The 22,399-nt window shown below is 38.2% G+C and overlaps 1 protein-coding gene across 2 annotated transcripts; it reads right to left on the bottom strand.

Annotated features, from left to right (window-relative positions):
- Nucleotides 1-593: 593 nt before the first annotated feature.
- LOC149183629 (benzaldehyde dehydrogenase, mitochondrial-like) lies at nt 594-3,413 on the bottom strand. Of its 2 annotated transcripts, XM_089418776.1 has the most exons (5): nt 3,258-3,413; nt 2,300-3,076; nt 1,951-2,227; nt 1,761-1,866; nt 594-1,055 (listed from the first exon to the last, which is right to left on the bottom strand). In XM_089418776.1, exons 2-5 carry the CDS (start codon nt 3,003-3,005, stop codon nt 915-917), a joined length of 1,230 nt encoding a protein of 409 aa, XP_089274902.1. In that variant the 5' UTR covers nt 3,006-3,076; nt 3,258-3,413; the 3' UTR covers nt 594-914. The 2 variants fall into 2 exon arrangements, with proteins under 2 accessions (XP_089274902.1, XP_089274901.1); XM_089418775.1 differs by having other exon boundaries at nt 1,951-3,076.
- Between the last annotated feature and the right edge of the window lie 18,986 nt (nt 3,414-22,399).

Below are 22,399 nucleotides of genomic sequence, written 5' to 3'. Positions count from 1 at the left end.
TGTAGGTTCACAAGAAAACAAGAGCATCACACCTATCTGAAGGTCATATACATTATTATTGACAGAGAAAGCTAAATTCAAATTAGACTGACTTGATAAGACCATCAAGAACTGGATATGTTCCCCCACACAATAGAACCATTTGTAGGAACTAACAGCCTACAAACATGGTGGATTCTTTAAAGGAGAGACAACGGCTTTAATCTATTAGTAGTTATTGAGACTGTAGATATCCTTCTCTCTTCCAGTGCCACTCATTTTATGCTACAGAAAGGTATACCAACATCAAAAATGTCAAAGCAATTAACCCAAACTATTCCGACACATAATGCCCGAGTAAGAGTGTTCGCGGTCTCTATATTCTTTGTAAACACTCCTGCTACCAACCCATAATGAGTAGCATTTAACCGCTTTATTACTTTTTCTATAGTTCTGTTCAAGATAGCAGCAAATAGTATCCACCAAAAATACAGTTCTTAAATCAAAATTCAAACAGACATTGTGAAATCAATATCTTCGGAATCAATTCAGCCATCATCTATACTTACTTGAATTTTATAATTGACTGTACTGGACCAAATATTTCGTCAGTAGCTATAGCCATATCATCTTGTTTTTGTCACATAAATAGAGGTGAGATAAGTACTGCAACACCATTCATGTTAAGCAGTAAAGGAAAATTTGTGCTCGAACTGACAATACCCTCACTCCTATTACTTGTGTCTAGTTCCACCAGTTAAAGGTAGTAGCAAACAAATCCATAATAATGTCATCTCGAATATGTGTGGATTTCAGTCATCTTTGAGAGTTAAAATCCAGTTTAGAGTGGAAAAGAAGAACCAAACCAGTAAAAAGTAAGCATTTCCATAACTAATTGGGGAAAGATTTGCGGAATTGTAGTTATCCCCAAAATGTTATTCCCATCCCTTAACTTCTAAGAAAATGGTAGGCATAATATAGAAGCCCTTGGTACCAATTTGGTCACCCCCCGTTACAAGTTTTGCACCACTCTCCCTCCAAGCCTTGTTATAACTCATAACCTTGTTAAACTGATCCTGGTCAATCAGCGACATTTCAAAATAAATTCTCAACAATATCAAAATAAGGCCACCGAGAACATGATGATAGTTCATATTTAAAAAAGAATACTTTCTACAAGAAAAACATCCTTTGAATAGCTCAATACTTCCCAACATGCTAGTAGTAAAGTAGTCATGCTTTTGTCATTTATGGAAGGAGGACTTCACAAACCGAGCTTTGTCAGTTACCAACTGGAGAACGTAGTAAAGAATGACAAAATGGTTCTGATGGGCATTAACATGGTGCAAGTGCAATGCAAATTCAAGGACAAAGGACCAGCCAAGGTCTTAATTTAAGAGTTAATCTACCAGTCCTGCAACAGTGAACTTATAAATAGACCAAGAAACTTGTGTGACAGGGACCACCAACAATTATACATCAAAGTGCTCAGCATTTTCTTCACAAGATAGCATTTCCTAGAACATTTTCAGACAACAAGCTTCCTTCTCAAGTGTAGTGACCTATATTTCTCTTTTTGCAGTGAACCATGATACCCCTTAAAGCACAAATAAGAAGCTGACTTTCTTATTCAAAAAGACCCATTTATGCATCAGGTTTTTCATTATCATGCTTTCAGTTGCCTATTAGTTACATGCAGACAAGCAACTTTTCTCTGTTTTCTCTACTTTTGCATTAATATAGGTATTCAATGCTTAAGTGATGACCAAAAAACAGCATACCTGAGGACCTTGCTCAACACCTTTTCTAAATGGATCACTGACAACCCGACGAGCTTTTGCTTTTTCTACAAAAATGTATAAAGGTTCGTGAACAACAGCATTGACCCTGCAGAAAGAGCAGCGGCTTGATTAACATTTTACAATATTGAGTGCCATGCAGATTAAATACTTGAGAGGTTCAACTCCTTACCTGATTGAAAAATAATGCAAAGTGAGCTCCACGGCTTGATTGACATCAGCATCTTCGCATACAATAAAAGGGGACTTTCCTCCAAGTTCCAATGTCACTGGCTTAAGGTTGCTCTTGGAAGCTAACTCGAGCACTACTTGACCAGTAGAAGTTGAACCTGTAAAAGCAACCTTATCAATATCCATGTGCCTTGTAACTGCACCTCCCGCAGTTGGACCGTATCCCGAAATGATAGTCAGAACTCCTGGAGGCAGTCCAGCCTCGTGGAAAAGTTTTGCTGCATAAAGAGTTGTTAATGGAAAATTCCAAGCAAACATAAGTAGTGGAAAATTCCAAGGGATGATTTGACCTGCAACTCGAATAGGCTCATGTAATGTTTGACTGATAAGGTCCATCAACTGGAACTGTAAGACCATGTATTTTATCTGCCCACCATACATAGTAACGAAATAGCTGCACTGCCATTGGCACTTCAACCAAGGCTGCTTGTTCATAAGGCTTCCCATTGTCCCGTGTTTCCAAGGCTGCAATCTCATCATTATGCTTTTCAAGCAAGTCAGCGAACACGATCTCTCATAAGCAGTCATTTTCGGCCATGGGCCCTCGTCAAAGGCTTTTCGTGCAGCCCTTACAACCCTGTCCACGTCTTCTGCATCACCTTCAGCCACATTGACAATCAAATCTCCTGTTCTGGGATCCAATCTAGGAAATGTTTTTCCAGAAGCCGCATTAACAAATTTTCCATCGATAAGAAGGTGTGTATACTTTACTGGGACAGGTGGTGCTATAGGTTCTTCCAAAGCACTTGCAGTTGTTCCTAAACTTGGAATCCGAGTATTATTTATGGATGCTTCTTGTGATGAAGCTGCCAATCCAACCGCGGGTGACCTTGTACCAACCAACAGGACTACTCGAGCTAGAAGTGAAGATAGGGGCTCTGGAGCATGGAGCGGAGTGAGGTGCAGAGGATTCTCGTGATGGCCCTGACCACTGCAGTGTTGGCCTTCTGAGCATCTAAGTCTCTCATTCGGATTTTCTGCACTTAAGTATCTCATTCGGATTTTCTACACTTGTTCCTTCAATATGATAAGTGGCCTCTCAAACTCATCAAATGCCAATGCCATGCCTGCAAACAGTAAAAAAAATGCAGCACAGAGATCAAAGCCTAAACATACAAGTGTGAATTCCAAAAAAGAGTGGATGTTGAACCAGAGACCTAAGATGTGTGTACTCCTCTTTGCATCGAAGACTGAAAATGGTGGAAATGAAAATGAGGGAAATGCAGTGAAGTTAAATATGAAACATACCTTGACACCGTCAACGAACTGAAGATCGGATGGGGTTCGTTACTTGGTTCGCTACCGGTAAAACCCTCATTCATAAATCTCTTCAATCCAGTTTCCACTCCAGCCTTTGATCTCTTCAATCTAGTTTTCACTCCTGCTTGTTGAAAAGTGAACACACACTACCTGCTCTAGAACATTAAAAGAAGATTGGGGTTGGGAGGGGTTTTGTAAAGCAAAATTAACGCTTATTTTTTTTTAAATATGCCAAAATTTTCCTCCATAACTCAAACTCAGGTAAGATCATAATGAAGGGGAGGCTTTTAGTTTCATTTGATAAATTAGCGCTAAGTTTTTAGTTTCATTTGATAAAGTAGTGCCCATTTTCACTTTTGTGTTAAGTTTTAAGCTTTTAGTTTCATTTGATAAAGTAGCGCCCATTTTCACTTTCGCTCTAAGTTTTTAGTTTCATTTGATAAACTAGAGTCCATTTTCACTTGATAAACTAGAGTCCATTTTCACTTTCATACTAAGTATTTCAGTTTCATTAGTTAAACCATCGCCCTCATGCGTGTTTTTGGTTGGGTTTGAAAGATCATCCTAACAATAATTTAATTTTAAGATTATCGTTTTTATGTAACCATATTGTTGTTAAAGTTTATGGAGACAGATGTATTGTATTTTTGGAAAATTTGAATGTTATTTGGTTATCAAAATTTATGGAGGTACATATATTATATTATTGGAATTTGAATGTTATTAGAAGGAAACAAGTTTTTTGTATTGAAAATATTTAAGTGTAAGAAAGAAACATGTGCTCTTAATTTGTTTGTATTGAAAATATTTAAGTGTTCTTGCATATTAGGTGGGTGTAAACAAAAGAGAGTCTATAGTAAAGATTTAATAATTAAAAACTTGTGTTAGTTTCTTAAAAGTTGTATGACAAATTTGGAAGGAGTAGGGTATGTACCCTTCTTTAGGTTAATATTCAAATTGTTGTGTGAATGGGTTTGTAAGACCCAATGTTTTTATCTTGAGGAAATGGAGTCCTCTCCACATCACTCGCATAGTTTAGGTTGTCATAAGAAAAATATATTTTTGCCTTAAGATGTAAACATTTCATTTGAAGCAGTGTGATAATGTGGTTTCAACAAGGCAATAAAGATGGAACGAGCATGCAGGTTTGGGATGCTAGTGTTATGTTCTACTTGAGGCACGAGTGCACATCCAAAAAGACTCTAACAAGGGTTGAAGAGGTGAAATAGTTAGAGGGGTTGGGGGTTGTGGTCTCAGTTAGAGGTGTAGACAAGCACGTTATGCACCACGAGAAGTTGTGAAGCTAACTTAAGACATTTGACAAGTTGTAGGAAGGGAACTTGGTAGTGGTACTAAGTGAACATTCCTTGATTGAAGTTGATACCCTCTCCTTGCACTACCACTTTGCAAGGTGAAGAAGAAATGTTAAATATATGTGCAACCCACTAAAGAAGTTAGCAAGGTTGTTGCAACATATATAGGTGGTTTTTTTGTGTTGCAAAAGGAAGTGTTGGAACTTGGAAGGTGGCCATTCAAGTAGATTTATCATGGAGTTTTAAGGAGGTGCAAGGATTTGATAAGGAATGACTTACACAAATCTAAAAAAATAGGCCATATTGGGTTAGGATATTACTATTTTTCAACATCCAAAGTTCAAGGTACATTTTATGAAGGTGTAGTCTAAGCGCTTGGGTGTGGGTCACATCTTATGAGTACCTTGGACTTTTGGTGTGCGTTAGTGGTATTAGTGCATTATTTTTTATGAGCACTAGCTAGAATGTGTTCCATGAAGGGAAAAAGCCCATAAGTTTGAGACGGCTTGAGCTTTTTGCATTGTAAGGTTTTGTATGCCTTAGTTTTGAGGAGAAAATTAGAACCATCTTAGAGTGTGATGGGTTGTACCATGGACTTAGGTCCACTTGCATGGGTTGAGGTTTAAAGGTACCCCATGAGTTGAGGAAAATGATTCCAATGCTTATCTATATAGAGTGTTTATGATATAAGATTAATGATTTTTTTGTTTGGGAATGGAAGAGGAAGATAAGAAAGAAGAGGCATTGAAGTTTGTTGTAAATTAATCAAAAGAAAAGAAAAATGTCTCCTTTTAGTAGGATTATTCAAGTTGCCTCTTCAATAGGACTAAATTTTAGTTGGAGCTTGGGAGTTGGCCTCTCAAAGGCATTGATTGGGTACTCTAGAATTCGAAGACCTAACATATCTAGAATAGTCAATTAGATAAATTTGTCTTGGGAAAAGGTTGCAAAGGCTAAGGTGCAAATTTCCCATTTTTAATGTGGGTTTTAAACCTTCCTTTGGAGAATGCTAAAAGTAAGGTCATGATCTTGAAAGGAGGTCCTTGGTTTTACCAAAACAAAATGCCAATTCTTAATCCATGGTGTGATTCTTTCTATTTGAGTTTGGCCTTGAATGTTGAGATCTATCTTTGGGTCCAATTATCACTATGTTGTTTCACTTACGCATTGAGAAGGTGTTAATGGTTATAGAGGATAAGGCGGTTATTTTCCAATACCCTTCCCTTGAAACCCTGTAAAGGGATGATGTGCCCCATTTTTTTATCATAATATTTCAACCACAAGCTCTTCCTATGAGGATGCCCTTGAAGGGAGGGTTTATAAAGGAAGTGGAATCATGTTGAGTCAAGGGAGGGGTAGAGATTGTAGGTGTCTCTAGAGATATTGACAAAGGTGAAGGGGAATGGAGTTTACCTCCTATTCCAATGCCTTTTATTCCACCATTTAAGGTGCTAAAGGGAATTGACTTTAAGGTTCATAGGTGAAAGCTCACGAAGATCTTAAAAATGAAAAGGTAGGTGTGATTTAACATAGGATTGATTCTTCAATGGTTGACTTTTTGGGTGAGATTTCCCAGTAAATGGAAAAAATTTAAGCCCTACCACTTATAGATTAAGTAGATTATGACAAAATGTTTCCTATGTAATCAAGATGTAGGTGATCTCCTTAGCGCACCCACATCATTCCCAAGACCTACCTATGTTTGTTTGAATGTGCAGAACCAATAGTCACAGAAGAAGGCTAAACAAATGGCATGTGCCCAATAAATTTGTATTTTTCCTGGGTTCTTTTAAATGACTAAATTTTAGGGCTTTGGTTCAATAATAATATAGAAAATTCTCACTTCAATCTTAAAAAATATAAAAAGTATAAAAGTTAGAGAAACTTCTCACATATCAATTTTTTATGTGTTCAATTTGACAATATTAATGGTGCAAGCCGGAAAAAATAGTCTCTGTCGTAGGTAGGGACTAAAAATAGATCTACTAAATGGGTCTAAAACATTTTATAGATAAGAAACAAAGGAATCTCTCTTCATAATCAAATATCAATTTTCGAGTCCTCAAAACAAAATAACAAAATCAATATATTTTATTTCTTAATATTCAACCATATTCCTTCACAATCTAAATGGAAATAATCCACCTTCACGTCAATGTTGACATTGACATCATCGATATGTTCTTCACTTACACATTTTTCTTCTTGAAAGTCTACAACCTATAACAAATCTGCATACTCGGGTTCATATGATGTATTATTTCTCAATCCTTTTGGAGGACATGTTAACACTACATATCAGTTAGTCTCAACTAGATATTGTACATAAAATACTTGTTTAGCTTGCAATGCTAGAATGAATGGATCATCTTTCCAATGATTTTGACTTAAGAATTTCTTCATATACACCATTGTAAAACCCGAATCATTAGTTTTTATCCCTCTTATTGTGTACATCAATCCAATTACATTTGAACAATGTGTACTCCATACAAAAATAGTCCAATGTAATTATTTCTTCTACCACTCCATAAACTGTTGTGTTTTGAAGTAAAGGGTTTACATATTTGGAACTTTACCTCATCATTGTTTGAGATTCCATACACACACCACTATTTTGGGTGGTTCTCTCATTCTCTATGATTTTTGTATGGAATCTATAACCATTGATTAGGAATCCCTTGTACTTATTCACGAATTTCCTGGGGCCACGCGCTAGCCATTTAAGTGTATCAAACACCTTTCCATCTCCTTTCACATGTATAGTTTTATATTTTTAAATGTAGTTAGAATTCATACATTTAACCTCTGAAAAAATATTTAATTTCTTACATGACAGTATTCCCATATACTGATTTTTAAGTAGACTTATAGTATAAATAATATCGTTACCTGTTGTTTTAACCAACTAGTAAAATTATGGGTGTGGAGTTTCTGTAATAGAGCTTCATCTTTTTTCATTTGGGTAATTGAGTTGGCAATATCCATTCTATGCATCCTAATTCAACAATTATGGACAATAGATATGGTGGTTAATGTGTTTTGATAAAATATAAATAAAATATTTTTAAAGGTAAAATATGTTAATCTATCGAGGAGATGAATTTTGGAAAACAAAAGGAGGTTTTAGTTAAACATGGAACCAATCACAATAACCTCCTTTAGTTTTTGCACAGGTGTTATGGTTAAAGAGATATGAGTTTGTCTTCCTTGCTGCTCTTTTCGCTGTGCTTCTGGATGATCAGTTTTGGAATCAAGTTTGAAGAGGCTAAAATGATGTTTTTGCATGGTTTAAAGGCTCCAAGGTGTAGTGGACATCTCCAAGTTTCTTCATAGGTCTTCAACAACACTCAAAACCTCATTCAAGTCATCAAAATTTCAAGTCAACTATTTTTTGCGCCTCTACCAAGATTTGTTGCGTTTATGTGTGACCAACTTCAAGCTTGGATTCTGAACAAATGGGAAAGTATTTTTGAAAACGGGAGGAGGTTTTTGTTCACAACATACCCAAAAACAAAAGCTTCTCCCATTGTTTACACAACAGTCATTATTTTTGAGTTACAGGTGACACTTTGAGACCCATATTTCACAATTTCGCAAGGCAAGAATTGCTGACAGGGTTCTAGAACTTTTTGAAATTCGACTTGGCGGACCTCCAACTTGGCATGGTTGACCTCAAGTTGGAGAAAGGGAGACTTTGGGTTGGGCACAATATTGTTTTGCTAATGAATTTTTTGAGTTCCCAAGTCACAAAAAATATAATTATATGTGAGGGTCTTAGTGTCAGTTAGTTCATTGCTCAAATATGCTCTTACAAGGTGTTGTTAGGGTATCAAGTCATTTTTTTGTCATTTCAGTGAGTCTTCAAATAAAAATTTAGTCATTGGCTAGTGTGTTTAGGGCTATTTCCACTGCCTCAAGAATTTCATATGCCGGTCACTTTCATCACTCAGTTGAGTCGACCATCATGGAAACATCATTAATATCACTTCAGTCACATCATCATGGTCTCCATTCAGTTCATTTTCACCATTAGGTCATTAGGATTAAGGTCACAAAATCAATCATTTCATGTATAAATCCAACAAATGAGGGGTAGCAATAGGTAAATTTGTTCAATAACACTTGATTTCAAATGTAATTTATGTTTTTAGATGTAATAATGTTCCTAAGGTTCTAAAGTTATAAGAAGAGGTCCTAAGGCTACAAAACTCATAAAGAAAGTGAATTGGTGAGGTGGGCCATCCTACCTCTTTAATAACTTAGACAACAAAATCAAATTATAAAAGCACATGGAGGATCTCATTCACACTCATTTTCACTCGTATACCATGCTAGCATTGATCTCCCCCCTCCTTTGCAAAAAATTGTGATTCCATAGCCCTCAATGGCAAAAATCGACTCTCGCTACTCACAGAGAGCCTTCACTGTGCACCTGGATAGCACGCTACGCACATGAATCATTCACTGCTCACGGGACAGAGTTGTCCAAAATTGTTGTTCGACCACCAAAATTCATTTTTCAAATCTCCTCATCAGTCATTTCATCCTCCAGGCTCTATAACAAGTAATTTTAATCATTTTCATGCCCTCCTTTGCCTCATATGTCAAGAAAATGATCAAATACTTCTACTAGGGTTTACATGATTTTCATGGTTTTGATCCTCAAATGATGAGTTGCTACCCTAAACCCTAAATTCCTTGTGCCTAGACCTTTGTCTATAGATAATACACCATTTACATCCATCACAAATCTGTATCCCCTCATTTTCCATCGTTTTCCTCTAAACCCTAATCTACCATATCTCTTTCTAGGATAGGCCTGTGTTTTGGCCTTTTCCACCCCCTCCCCTCACTCATTTCCCAAAATTCCTTTTTCCCCTACTCATTGGCATCACCCCCCACCCTCCTAAATTTCCTTACAAATTTAGGCAACTCTTAATTCCATCATACCAACTCATTCCCTCATAGCAACAAATTTCATTGTTGTTGCTTGCCTTTCACCGAGGGTTTGAAGTATGGAGCCTGACTCATCACCATCAAATAAGAGGAAGTACGACAAGGGGGGAAAGATACTGAGGTTTGAGCCCTCTAATGGTAATGAAGTCACCTCCTCCCCATTTTTCATGAAATTCTTTGAAGATGTCAATTGTTTATGGTTTTGTCAAAGAGTGCATGAAGTAGGTTACCATGAGCATCTCATAAGTATATTTGCCCTCACCTTGAAGGAAGACAAGATCACCATTGTAAGGACTACTTTCATGTTTTCAGTGGATGTCGTCTCTCAAGATATAGGCATACCAAACCATGGTGAAAACTGGTTCAAAGACATGAACCTAGACCTAGAAGAGTACAAACCCTACTTGAAATCAAAATACAAAGGAGCTCACTCACATTTTTTCCCATTCAGATACTTGTTGGAGAGATATGCACCATTGATGAAGGTTGTCATGAACTTCTTCACATGTGAGGGCATATTTTCTAGGCCATATCAATACCACCTAAGACTGCTCATGCACTTTACAATTGCCAAGTCTCTAAATTTGTCCAGCTACTTGTATAAGAGCCTAACCAAAATGTCTGAAAGGGTGAAATTGAAAGGAAAAGTGCATTATCCCAGCCTCTTTCACCATAGCCTGATGAAGGTTATAGTACTCCATCAGTTCATAGAGAAGAAAATGACATGGGACACCTTCATTGAGGAAGCCATGAAAACACATATAACCACTTCACCAAGCCAACACCAAACCATGTCAGTACATCCCATGGAGGTGGGTTCATCAAGCCAACATGATGAGGTTTCCAAGGCACCTAGGCATGAGGTGACCAAGACATATCAAAGAGATAGAAGGCTTGTATTTTCTCCTCAAATTGAGGAAGGGGCCAAACCTACTACATCAATAGAACAAGGATCACCATCACATCATGAGGCCTCTTTGCATGATGAGGAGCCCATTGAGCATGAATTTGACCTATTTGTTTTGGAGGCACATGATGAGCATAAAACCCCGCAACAAGTGATCAAAGAGAAGGATTATTAGATCATGGAGCTCAAGGAAAATTTGGAAAGGGCGAAATTCATCATTTCATTCCTTGAGCAAGAAAACAGTAAACTTAAGGCAAAACAGCTAGTCATGGAGAAAGAGAAATTCAAAGCCAAGAAATAAGAGATGAAAGGAAAAGAAGTGGTGGACCATGAGGAAATTGAGAAGCATGAAAGACATGTTGCAAGAAAGAGACCAAGGACAATGGGTCTTAGGAATGTGCTTCAACGGGAAAGAGAACAAAAGCCACCAATGGAAGAATTGACCTTTGAAGATAGGATTTCCATGGAAATAAATGAGGACAGGGATTTTGGCTTGAAAAAGTCAATTTCCACCTTGAGAAGCTCCTTGAAAAGGCCAACGGGGATAAAAAGTTGCAAAATAAAATGACCATCCATTATTACACAAGGAATCAGGTTGCCAAGGTCAAAATCAAGTAGTTGAAGGAAAAACTCAAGGAAACCCTAATCAACCAAGAGGAGAAGGGTAAGTTAGATTTTCTTGCTGATGCATCCATGATTGCATAACATACCTCATTAGGCTTCTTTGGACAAATTTTTGGAGTATTTGGAGGAAATTTTTTGTTTTGGTGCACACTTGCAATTTTTAGCAATTTTTTGTCTAGGAACATAGCGAGCCCACGCTGCGCTTCTTCCTCAGGGCTCCAAATGATGTAAAATGAGCATTTTTGGAAAGCTTATGGCCCCCTCTCAAAACCCATTTTCCCACTTTCCTAGTTTGGGGCTCAGGTTTTGATAAATTTTCAAAAAAGAGGCCAAAAATCACCTTTTTGCCCCTCTTTTTCCATTTTGCTGTGCACCTAGAGACACCTTGGGAGAATGGCCATATATCAGCCAAAAATGGGTCCTATTGAGTGAAAAAATACTATATATATATATATATATATATATATATATATATATATATATATATATATATATATATATATATATATATAAACTCTCCCAAATTTCCAGAATAGGCTTTAGATCTAGATTTGGACTTCAGAAGGGCACTCAAAAATGGCCTCCAACAGCTCGCTGTGCACTTGGAAATTTCTGAGGTTTTTTTTAAATTTCCACTGTGTAATTTTTTGTAATTCCTAGTTTGACTTTGGTAAAAGTAAAAAGGGTGAAGTATATGAATGTGAGGGGTAAAAGTAAATGTAATTAATGGGTGGTTAGTCTTTGTAATCTGTTTTTATGTAAATTTGACCTCATTTATGAGAGAGGTTGGAGTTAAAGTTAATTGTAGAAGTTGTTTTTAACTTCCCTAGACATTAGGGTTTGGTTAGAACACCTCATGGAATAGTTCCTAGAGTCATGGATTCAATCCTTGAGAGTGGGGAGATGTTGTTTTGGTATTTATGTATCAATTTCTCAATGAGAGAACGAGTTGGATTTCAGAGGAGAGAACTATTGTAGCTTTTACTTGGACATTTTCTGGAAATCAAAGGACACAATTTGCAGCTATTATCTAGGAATTCATGTGCAGTAAGTTTGTGATATTTTGTTTTCTTTGTTATAAATTTATATGAAAGATATTCATCTTATCTTTCCTTTCATCAATTCTTCAATGGTTTTCCTTACAGTTTATAAGAAGAATTCTTTGCATAAAGCTTTGTTTTGATGGAAAAATTATTGTGTGTTACTTCCTTTCTTGCTTAATGAATTCATGTTTCATGGTCATTAAGACCTTTTTCTTCTTCTAAACACTACACTAAATTGACAAAACCTAAGATGCATCACAAAAGTAATGCTACATTGTTCCTTTATATCTTTGCTAATGTAACCCTTTGATCCTCTAACCTAGCTACCTAGTTTTTCTCCCTTATCCAGCAACAAAACCCTAAATTTTCCAAAACCCACCCAATCCTAGCTATCTAGCCTAAAATCCTTTACATTCCAGTCATCTCTTGGCTATTATTTCATATAGAGATCCCTCTTTGGTTTGGTAGGGCTAGCTACCAGACTAAAATCTTGGTCTGTGGTTACCTTCGTCGATCTCCTCATTAGCCTGGGACATTATGGAGGATAACAAAGGGCATGAGAACTAGGGAGTGCCAAGGTGTTCTATTGAATGTAAGGTTCCCAATTCATGGAAAAATGTAATGCTAGTTGTGAGGTCATGACTGCCAAGGTGTGTTAGGGAATGGTAGGGCATGCTAACACGTTCAAGATAGTACGAAGACATGTCAAACAAGCTAAGATGTGCCAAGTGCTTAGGCATGCCAAGATGTACAAGGGTGTGACAATGCATGCCAAGGTCTGTCAAGGCAACAAAAGGGAGGAACAAGTTAAACTACAAGGAAATGAGCACATAATATGGTTAATAAGTCATCAATTTACCTTTTCCATGAGGGACATGCTAGGCACAACAACACTAGCTAGGTGCCAATAGGTGCCAAGTGCCAAGTGTCAATGCATTCTAAGTACCAAATCGTCCTTTGTTTCTTCTCATTTAGTTTCCAATAATTGATCTAATATAACTTTAATATTAAACCATGCCAAAACATACCAAGCCATCTCAACACATGCCAAACATGTTATAAAGACTTCCCAAGCGCCAACACATGCCAAGTGTCAATGTGCGTCAAGGAGTGTGATGCATGCTATGAAGTGGAAGAGAATATCAAAGAGTGCTAAGGTGTGCTAGAGAGTGCCAATGCATGCTGAGGAGTGATAGGGAGTACTAGGAAAACACAAGTGAGAACTAGGTCAAAATGCATGGAAGTGAATGAATATGAGTGTGTGTCGGGGAGTGTCAATGAGTGCTAGCTATCATGCCAAGGAGGGAGTGACAAGGTATGCTAAGCATGGGTAAGGCATGCCAGGGAGTATCAAGACATGTCAAGAAGTGATAGAGTGTGCTAGGTAGTTTCGAGGTGTGCTAACATGTGCCAAATAGTGCCAAGGCATGCCAGGTGCTAAGACATGCTAGGATGTTCAGGGTGCCAAAGTATGCCAATTTAAAAGCAACAAAATGAATAACGAAACTAAAATGTAAGGAAATGAACACATAATAGGGTTAATAAGTCATGACTTTATCTTTTTCAAAAGGGGCATGCTAGGCACGCTAATAATATGTTCCAGTACATGCCAAGTTCCAATGTGTGCTAAGTGCTAATGTTTGTCAATGCAATATTATGCCAAGGTGTTCCAAGGCATGCCGAGACATGATAGGGGAGTGCTATGCTATGCTGGTGCATGCCAACATGTGCTTCGACCTCCTACTCATATCAAGATGTTCTAGGTACAAATATGTTCCAGGTACAAAGATGTTCCAAGACATAAGAGGTGCTAAGGAATGTTAGTGTACTATTCCAAAGTATGTTAAGGTATGCCATGAGTGTTGAGGAGTGCTATGTCTATGTCATTAATGGAATTGATAGAGCTTGATTATGTGTTAAATAATATAATTCCTGCACACAGTAGTGAAACTTTCTTTAAAGGAAATTTGTTAGATAATAAACCTAATAGACATGAATCGTGTGTTGACTCATAGGAAAACTATATTCTTATGACATGGGGGAAATGATACACACTAATTACTTCTTAACAAATTGACTGACTATAACCACTATGACCTTGCACAGATAATGAAAAGGACTCCACAACAATAGTCTTAAACCATTATCTTTTGATAAAAAATATAGTAATAGGTACATAGCGTCATCAAAAACTCATTGGAATGATCAATGATGACAAGCATTTTTTACCATCACCAAAAGTAACGAAAGAGAGCATTGGTGAGGGTCAATAAAAAATCGTCACTAGAAGTGTCACCAAAGAGAGAATTAGTGATGGGCCTTTAATGACGCTCACCAAAAGTGTCACCAAAGAGAGAATTAGTGATATTCCTTTAACGACCCTCACCAAAACTGTCAATGAAAATGGATTTGGTGACAAACCTTAAAGGACCATCACTATATACACTTACAACAATGTTTTTTAAATACTGTCACCATATGCGACATTGGTGACAGACCTTAAAGGTCCGTCACAGGCATGAAGCGTCATCAAAAACTCATTGGAATGATCAATGATGATGAACATTTTTTGACCATCACCAAAAGTAACCAAAAAGCGCATTGGTGAGGGTCAATTAAATATTGTCACTAGAAGTGTCACCAAAGAGAGAATTAGTGATGGGCCTTTAATGACCCTCACCAAAAGTGTCACCAAATAGAGAATTAATGACAGGCCTTTAACGACCCTCACCAAAAGTGTAATTTAAAATAGCTTTGGTTAGAAACCTTAAAGGACCATCACTATATACACTTACAACAACGTTTTTTTAAAGACTGTCACCATATGCGACATTGGTGACGAACCTTAAAGGTTTGTCACAAGCATGACCCTCACCAATGACCTTTTTTCTTATAGTGTTTATTGCTCATGACATCTTTAGGGGTCCTCAAATTCCTCCACCAGTGTCTCAAGAAGCAGGGGGACCTTCTAGCAGTGCTCAAGTGAAAATGGATGAGGAAACCAAAGAGGCTAGACCTACTAAGGTGCCTAGGACCTTCATGACATATTAGAGGGGCACAAGGAGACTATTTGCAAGTGATAGGCAAGTGTTTGCTCCACGGGATGTGGAAGGGAACTTGCCTTATTCATCAACCCATAGGAAAATGCTTTCTCCACAGGATGTGGAAGGGGCTTTGCTTTCTTCATCAACACAGTAGGTACAGGTGCAGCAGCTGCACAAAGGAAAAGAAAAGATGTCGAAGGAAAGTTTTGATGATGAGGATGAAGAAAGAGACTTTTATTTGATAGAGCATGATGAGCCGGGGTGGCATTATACTGATCATGGCATGGAAAAAATTGACTTAGAGGCTCAGGATGAAGAAACAATAAAGGACATCATCATACAGGAAAAGGAGGCTCAAGTCCAATCATTGATGGAAAATTTTGAGAGAGCTAAGTATGTCATCACATATTTGGAAAAATAAAAAAAGAAATTGAGTGACAAACATGCCCTCATGGAGCTAGAACTTCTCAAGGCAGAATGACAAAGTGACAAAGAGGCACAAGTCACTTTGACTCCTATTGAGAAGGAGATTGAAGATGATAGAGAGACTTGGCTTGACAGAGTCAATTTGCACCTTGAGAAGCTGTTGTATAAGGCAAATAGAGACAATCATATGATCAGGTACATGGCCTACCATTACAGGAACTGAAACAAGATTTGCAACATGAGGGTCAAAAAGATGAAAGCTACACTAAGGCAGGCTCTCAAAGGCAAAAAGGAGGATGATAGGACTAGGTTGCTTGCTGAAGATTCCTTGGCTCATCAAGATACTTGATGGTGGTTTTGCTCACCAATTTTGGGCAAGTTTTGTCATTTGCAAATTTTGAAATTCTACACAGAGGAAAACTACCTAAACGTGCAGCGCCACCGATGTTGCGCTTTTCCTAGGGCCACCCAATGGAGAAATGGTTTGAATTTTTGGATTTAGAGCAATGAGGACATGCACCCTATGGATTTTTTAAGTTTCTGGGGTAGAACTAGTCCACCCAAAAGTCAAAAAACACCCTAAAAATGACCTTTTTGCCACTTTTTGGACACACGGAAGTAGTCTTGGGAGAATCACGATTTGAGGGGTCAAATGAGCTTCAAATGGATACATTGCAAGTTTTTTGGAAAGTAGACTTGAAGACCTGTCCAATGAGCTATCATGGGCTCAATTTGGATGTCGGAAAGGCCTCCAAAAGGGACCTAAAAGCGACATTGCGCGTTGGGCCAGTGGCACTGCGCGTAGGGCAAGTTTTGCACAGGATGGCTATTTTTCCATTTTTTTCACTGTGTTCATGGATTTTACCTCATGGAGGATGTTTTACCATTGTAAATGATGACTTGGCATGTATATATGATAGATAAATAGTAATAGAAGGCAGATTCATTGCATTAGAAGTCAATTTGAGCTCAAATGAATCAGTTTTTCACTTCTAGAGGCAAGTTGTTGAGATGCCTATATTCTTGTTTCTTGTTTAGTGTTGGTTAGATTAGCTCATCATCTTATGGATTTGACCCCTGAGGATGGGAGGATGTTGAAACAATACCTATATCTTCTTCTTCTTTCTCGTTGTAGAGGGTTGGACTCAACTGGATGCTCGGACCTTGATTATACACCATTTTGTAGTAGTTTAGCATGAGACTAATAAGAATTGCAACTATTTTTATGGGATCCATGTGGTATGGAGTTTTAGTATAGTTTTTTCTTTTGTAATCATATGTTAATTTGTTTTGTATACTTTCATTAATCATTCCATTGCTTCTAAGTGAATGCTTTCAAGTTGATAGGAAGAATTCATTACATTAGTGCTCTGCTTTGGGAAAACATTCACCATTTCATGTTTTCTGCAGTCTAGGAAGGATCCATGGTTTTCACATGCTCTTCTTAGCTTCTCACTAGTCTTAAAAATCTCACCCCATCAATCCCTATAGTGCTAAACCTTATGCCTACCTTGCCCCATTGAACAACCTGCAATTTCGGGCTAATTCCCTAGACCTAAATTGTCCAGCTCCTCCTGATCCAACAAAACCTCTTTGAAAATCCAATCAAAACTTTGTGCTACTATACCTAGCCTAAAATCCTTTTCCTGATCTAGTCATATTGGCTGAGATCTTTATGGAGAGATCCCTCTCCCGGCCTAGTAGGGCTAGCTACTTGGCTAAGCGTGGTTTGTGGTTACCATGGCATTTCCTTCCTTCAGCTTGAGGTTCAATCCAGGTGATAACATAGTGGCCACCATACTGGGGAACAAAAGACTAATCACCTCGGTAATATCTTTCATTTAAATTCTTAAGCTTATGGATGATGAGTTTTAGAATTTACTAGGCTGAATAGGAAAGTTGTAAAGAAATATATAAAGCTTCGAAATTTAAGCACACTGGCTTCAAGAAAGTACACTACGGCCAATCCAGATCCAAACCCTGCCCCAGTAGTGGATAATCTTAACCTGATTTCGATAAGACTCAAAAGACAAGAAATTTCAGTCAGTCCAACACCTTCAATAAAAGTAGATTCTTGCCTTAATGAGTGGTTGTTTTTAGACGACCTCCCATTTGATCTGTCGTTTGATCTTTCCCTACTTAGAACCAGGCCTAAAAGTGAACTTGAGGACATAGTTCTAGATCTAGATTTTATTGCAGATCTCGAAGTCCAAAAGATGAACCGTTCAGTTGATGAGTATATTCTAAATTCCCCTCAATCATCCCTTACTACTGCTAAGATCCCCGAGCTTTCTGAACCAGTGTCCACTACCTTAGTTCATCATTATTCCCTTTAACCTCTGAAGTTCATTCCCCACCTCCATTTATACCCTGTCAACCTATCATTCCCCATCAATCACCTACTACTCTAGTTATCCATCAACTACTACATCAACTCCTAGTAGCCTGATCCTTGCTTTAAATCCACCTCGAGTTATGGCTACCTAGTATGCACCCCTTATTTTACCTTAGAATCTTGGTGCCATGCCCGCTGATTATCAAAGAAAAATACCTTTCTTTGATGCCACTCAAACCATTATGGCTCAACAACATGTTGATAAAATGAATGATTTCTTTGACCTCCAGGAAGTAGAGATTGAAGACGTGACAATGAGATTGTTTGTACAAATATTTGGAGGTGAAGTTTGAAAATGGTTCAGAGCTTTACCAATAGCTTCTATCACCTGTTTACCAATCCTCCATACACAGTTCCTGGATCGAAGGGAGGTGAAGAAGAATCCACTTCAGATTTTTTCTGAGTATGAGAACATCAAAAGGAATGCTGGCGAGAGTGTGCAAGACTATTGTGTGAGGTTTAATGCAGTACACAATGCTATTTTAGGGAAAACTAGTGTCAATTCGAACTGCTAGTGCCGCTAAGATGAGTAGCTATCTTAGAAACAAACAATGAAAGCTTTTCAAGAGTTCCTTTAAGTGTGATAGATGGAAGAGAAGAAAAGAGGACCAACCTGGATCTTCCGCTTTGATCCTAGCTTGATTTCTCCTTTCCTTGATAGAATTTTCCACTCCTCTCCTACTTGTCCCGCTTCAAAGAGTACCTGTAGAGTCAAAGTAACAACAAACTATCAAAGCATCTCTATCTAAAACACCATAAACAATGTGGAATCAGAAACACATTGACCATACAATTGCATTCATAAACAATAAGATTCACAAATACACGATTATATGGAGGAAAACTCAAAGAACTTTATTAATAGTAATGTAAGAGAGGATTACAACCCAGTTATCTGATCCATCATCATCCTCCCAGTTGTAGAAGCCCTCTTCACCTCATGAACAAGCAAATCACCCAACAATGCAATGTCTCTTCTCACCAAGAAACCAACAACACTTCCTTACAAAATACAAAATTCCAGCCTCCAAATCTCTCAGATGAGGGATCCATTTATAGATGTCTTGCAAGGGTGTGAGTCAGCTCTGGTTTTTTGATTAGTGTCATTCCACTAATAGTTCTTGGCTCCACTTGGAGATTTCAATGATCTCTTACTCATCCCCGAGCAAATTCAAAGAGGCAAGTGTCACAGGAGAAGTTTCTGGAAGATTCCATGATAATCCATGTTGCAAACTATCTCTGCCATTTGTCTATTCTCACTCAGTGCACCACACAGAAGGCCATTTTAGTATTCATCGCACCTGGCCAGTTAGGCAGTCAGTATGCATCACACCTGGCCAGTTAGGCAGTCAGTATGCATTGCACCTTGCCCATGGATCCGTCTGTATGGTCCAGTTTTGGCCAGTTTTGAGTAGTCTTTCAGGTGGAGCTTCTAGGAAATGATGTAATCAGTTGACCATGATCCTTTAGGGTATGAAACAACACTTTTAGGGACTTAAGGAGCCCTTAGTTTATGGACATATGAGTTTGGGGTTGCTGTGCCCAAATATGTCTATAACAGCTGCCCCCTAAAGCATGAGGTCGTAAATCTTCTGATGTCGGGTGAAATGCTTTATTCATGAGGATCCGAGGTATTTGTATTGGAAGATGACCTATATAAGATACAATACAATACATCATCATCATATTGTTTTCATGATTTAGCTGAGGCGGGCATTCCCATGCTCAGCTTTATAAATTCATTTTCATGTACATAGGACAGACAATCGTCTGCTGTTGCAGATTGGTGATTCTTCGCATGAAGAGTCATCTTCCCTAGCTTAGATGACTATCTATGCAGCTTCTGTGTACAATTGATGTCTTTATTTTCCTAAATATATCGCAGCTCGGATGGATGAAACTAGATCCGGGGTCTTCAAAACTCGCCCAATCTTTGCCCCATGTACAGTCGATCCATGTGAAAAGATGTTCTGAAGTCGAACATGGAAAGGCATCGCCTGATTACCAACCAATGATGTAACATGTTAACAAACACGAGAGGAGTCACCGATAATGATGATGACCCTCAAGGTACTACAGTACAATTCACGTGGTGTGAATATATGAGCTGATGTTGAACACCACACAAAGTCTTTCGGTCGAAGGTCATTGATGTAAACCTGTCGCCGGAAGTGAGAAACTTGCCATTGAGGAATGCAAGCTTCAAAGTACTGAAAGGGTTGTTTCTAAGTCAACTTCCTGGATAATGAGCTGACATCAACAAGAAGTGACCTATTGTAGGAGGGCCTTAATGTATCCCACATCTACGACGCGAAACGGAGCAAATGATTTTTGTGGAGGTGAAAACGATCTAATGATATAAGGTTCAGGAATGGCGGCCATGAAAAATGAAGAGTGGATGTAATGCAGTGGATGAGGCGTTTGCTAGTGGTGAATTCTTTGAATGAATTCTCTTGAACATATTGGCAACACTGATATGGACTGGTAGCGTTAACCCCATGGATGGCATGGTGGATCAATGGTGATGGTGAACGAAAAAACCCAACCTAACTCAATGACGATGATGGAGTGAAAGTGTCATGTTCAAGAGCGACCTGCTACCAATAGAGTTCTTCAAGCTCTCTTCCCATTTTTCCCCAGTCATTGCTGATCAATACCTCTTTATTTTTGACAAGCTTGAGGAGGATAACATATGCTTGGTCTATAATTTGCCCTTCGAGCAAACCTGTCGTTTTGTGTTTAGCAAGCCTAGCGTCAGTGAGACTCGTTCTTGTATGGGTGGAAAAGTTTGTTGCTATTGTTTTTACGAGTTTAACGAAAAAGATAACTTGGTCCTTTTCATGTTTAGAGAGTTTGAAAAGGGACAAAAAGGAGACTCCAATAGTCCTTTTTCGTGGTATAATCCCTTATGTCCAAAAAAATATAAAATAATACGAAAGGGATGACTTTTCGATAGTTTTAACGAGCCAACAAAGACAAGCGCTCGATATTTTTGTTTAATAATCCCTCAAGTCCAAAAAGATTAAAATATATGAGAGGGATGGCATTCCCCTTACTTTAACGAGCTAGAAAGGCCAATAGCTCGACAATATTTTTATTTTTAATGAGTCTAAAAAGAGTTTAAAAGAGACTCATTTTTGAGGAACGAGTGGTATTTCTAGGTGGCGGCTGGTTCCAGGTAAGTTTGCAACTTCTCAAAGCATGGCAGTGTGAAGGGGGTGGCAATAAGAATCGCTTGTCACAGATGTTCCTCAAAAGGGTAAACAATCAAGTGGAAGTGTATGGTTGGCCAAACGAATGGAGGTGATGGAAGGAACACAACCAAAGTTCAAAAAGGCTGATAGCAAAGCGATCACAAAGGTTATTTAACTAAGGAAGATTTATTTTTTAATGAGCTTGAACCTTGTGCCAACATGTGCTCAGTGCAGGTTGATTTTTTAACAAGCTTGAACCTTGCGAGAACATTGCTCTTGCCAGTCTTTTGATAATGTCTCTTGGTGGATTTATTTTTTAATGAGCTTGAACACTACTATAACATGTGCTCATGACCTTTTTATGCAAGCTAGAAACAACCGAGCTATGAGGTTAAAGGGTTGAGAACCTACAAACTAAGAAAATGAAAGGTCACTTTTCACTTGCATCCAAAGGTTTGCATGCCTCCAGGTCTTTCAGTAAAAGGAGAGTTTCTAGGTTACCAAATAGAAGTTCCTATGGTTAGGCAGGATTGTTTTCATCAGGAGACAAAAACTCTTCCCTTACTTTGTCCGTCGAAATAGACAAAGGTGATTGTTGAGAGCTTCCAATCACATAACATATGAAGGTGAATGCCGTGAGCTTCCATTCACAGTCGTACAAAGGAAATAATCGTGTCAGACTGATTACATAACCTATACGAGAATGTTATTCGGTCCAAGTATTATGACCTTTCAAGAAAATCTCTCTTTTCCTCTGGGTTCGCCTGCCGAAGCAGACTAGGGTGCATGCCCCCTAAACTTCACCACACTCACCAAACTACTCGTTGTAATTAGGTGGATGGAATGAAGGTTGAAGAGACATTGTTGAAGCGAAGACACCATTTAGGGATTAGGGTTGATTCATAACTGTGTTTGAACCAGGAAATGAAAGTTGGTCGACAAGTTGCACCAGTCTACCTTCATGTGGAAAACACATCACTCGGAAGAATGTGGAAACAATAGCTTCCATGCTATATATATAGTCACATCCAAGGAGTAGATTGTAATCTAGTGGACCTTGGACTACCATCACGTTCAAATGAATGGTTTTCTTCTTCAAATTTATAGGCAACTTCAGAAGGATGCCTAATGGTCAACTCGTCCCTTTGTTGAAGCCTGACAAATTTTGTTTTTCAGGCAAAAGCAATGGCGAACCAAGCGCTTTCCAAGAAATTGAGGAAAGGAT

The sequence above is a fragment of the Pinus tabuliformis genome, chromosome 3_2 (assembly GCF_031772625.1).
Source record: "Pinus tabuliformis cultivar Carrire ecotype Pingquan chromosome 3_2, CPIR1, whole genome shotgun sequence".
In the NCBI taxonomy this organism is placed as follows: Eukaryota; Viridiplantae; Streptophyta; class Pinopsida; order Pinales; family Pinaceae; genus Pinus; species Pinus tabuliformis.
The sequence above is the reverse complement of the archived record's forward strand: the minus strand, read 5'-3'. Positions and strand labels throughout refer to the sequence as shown.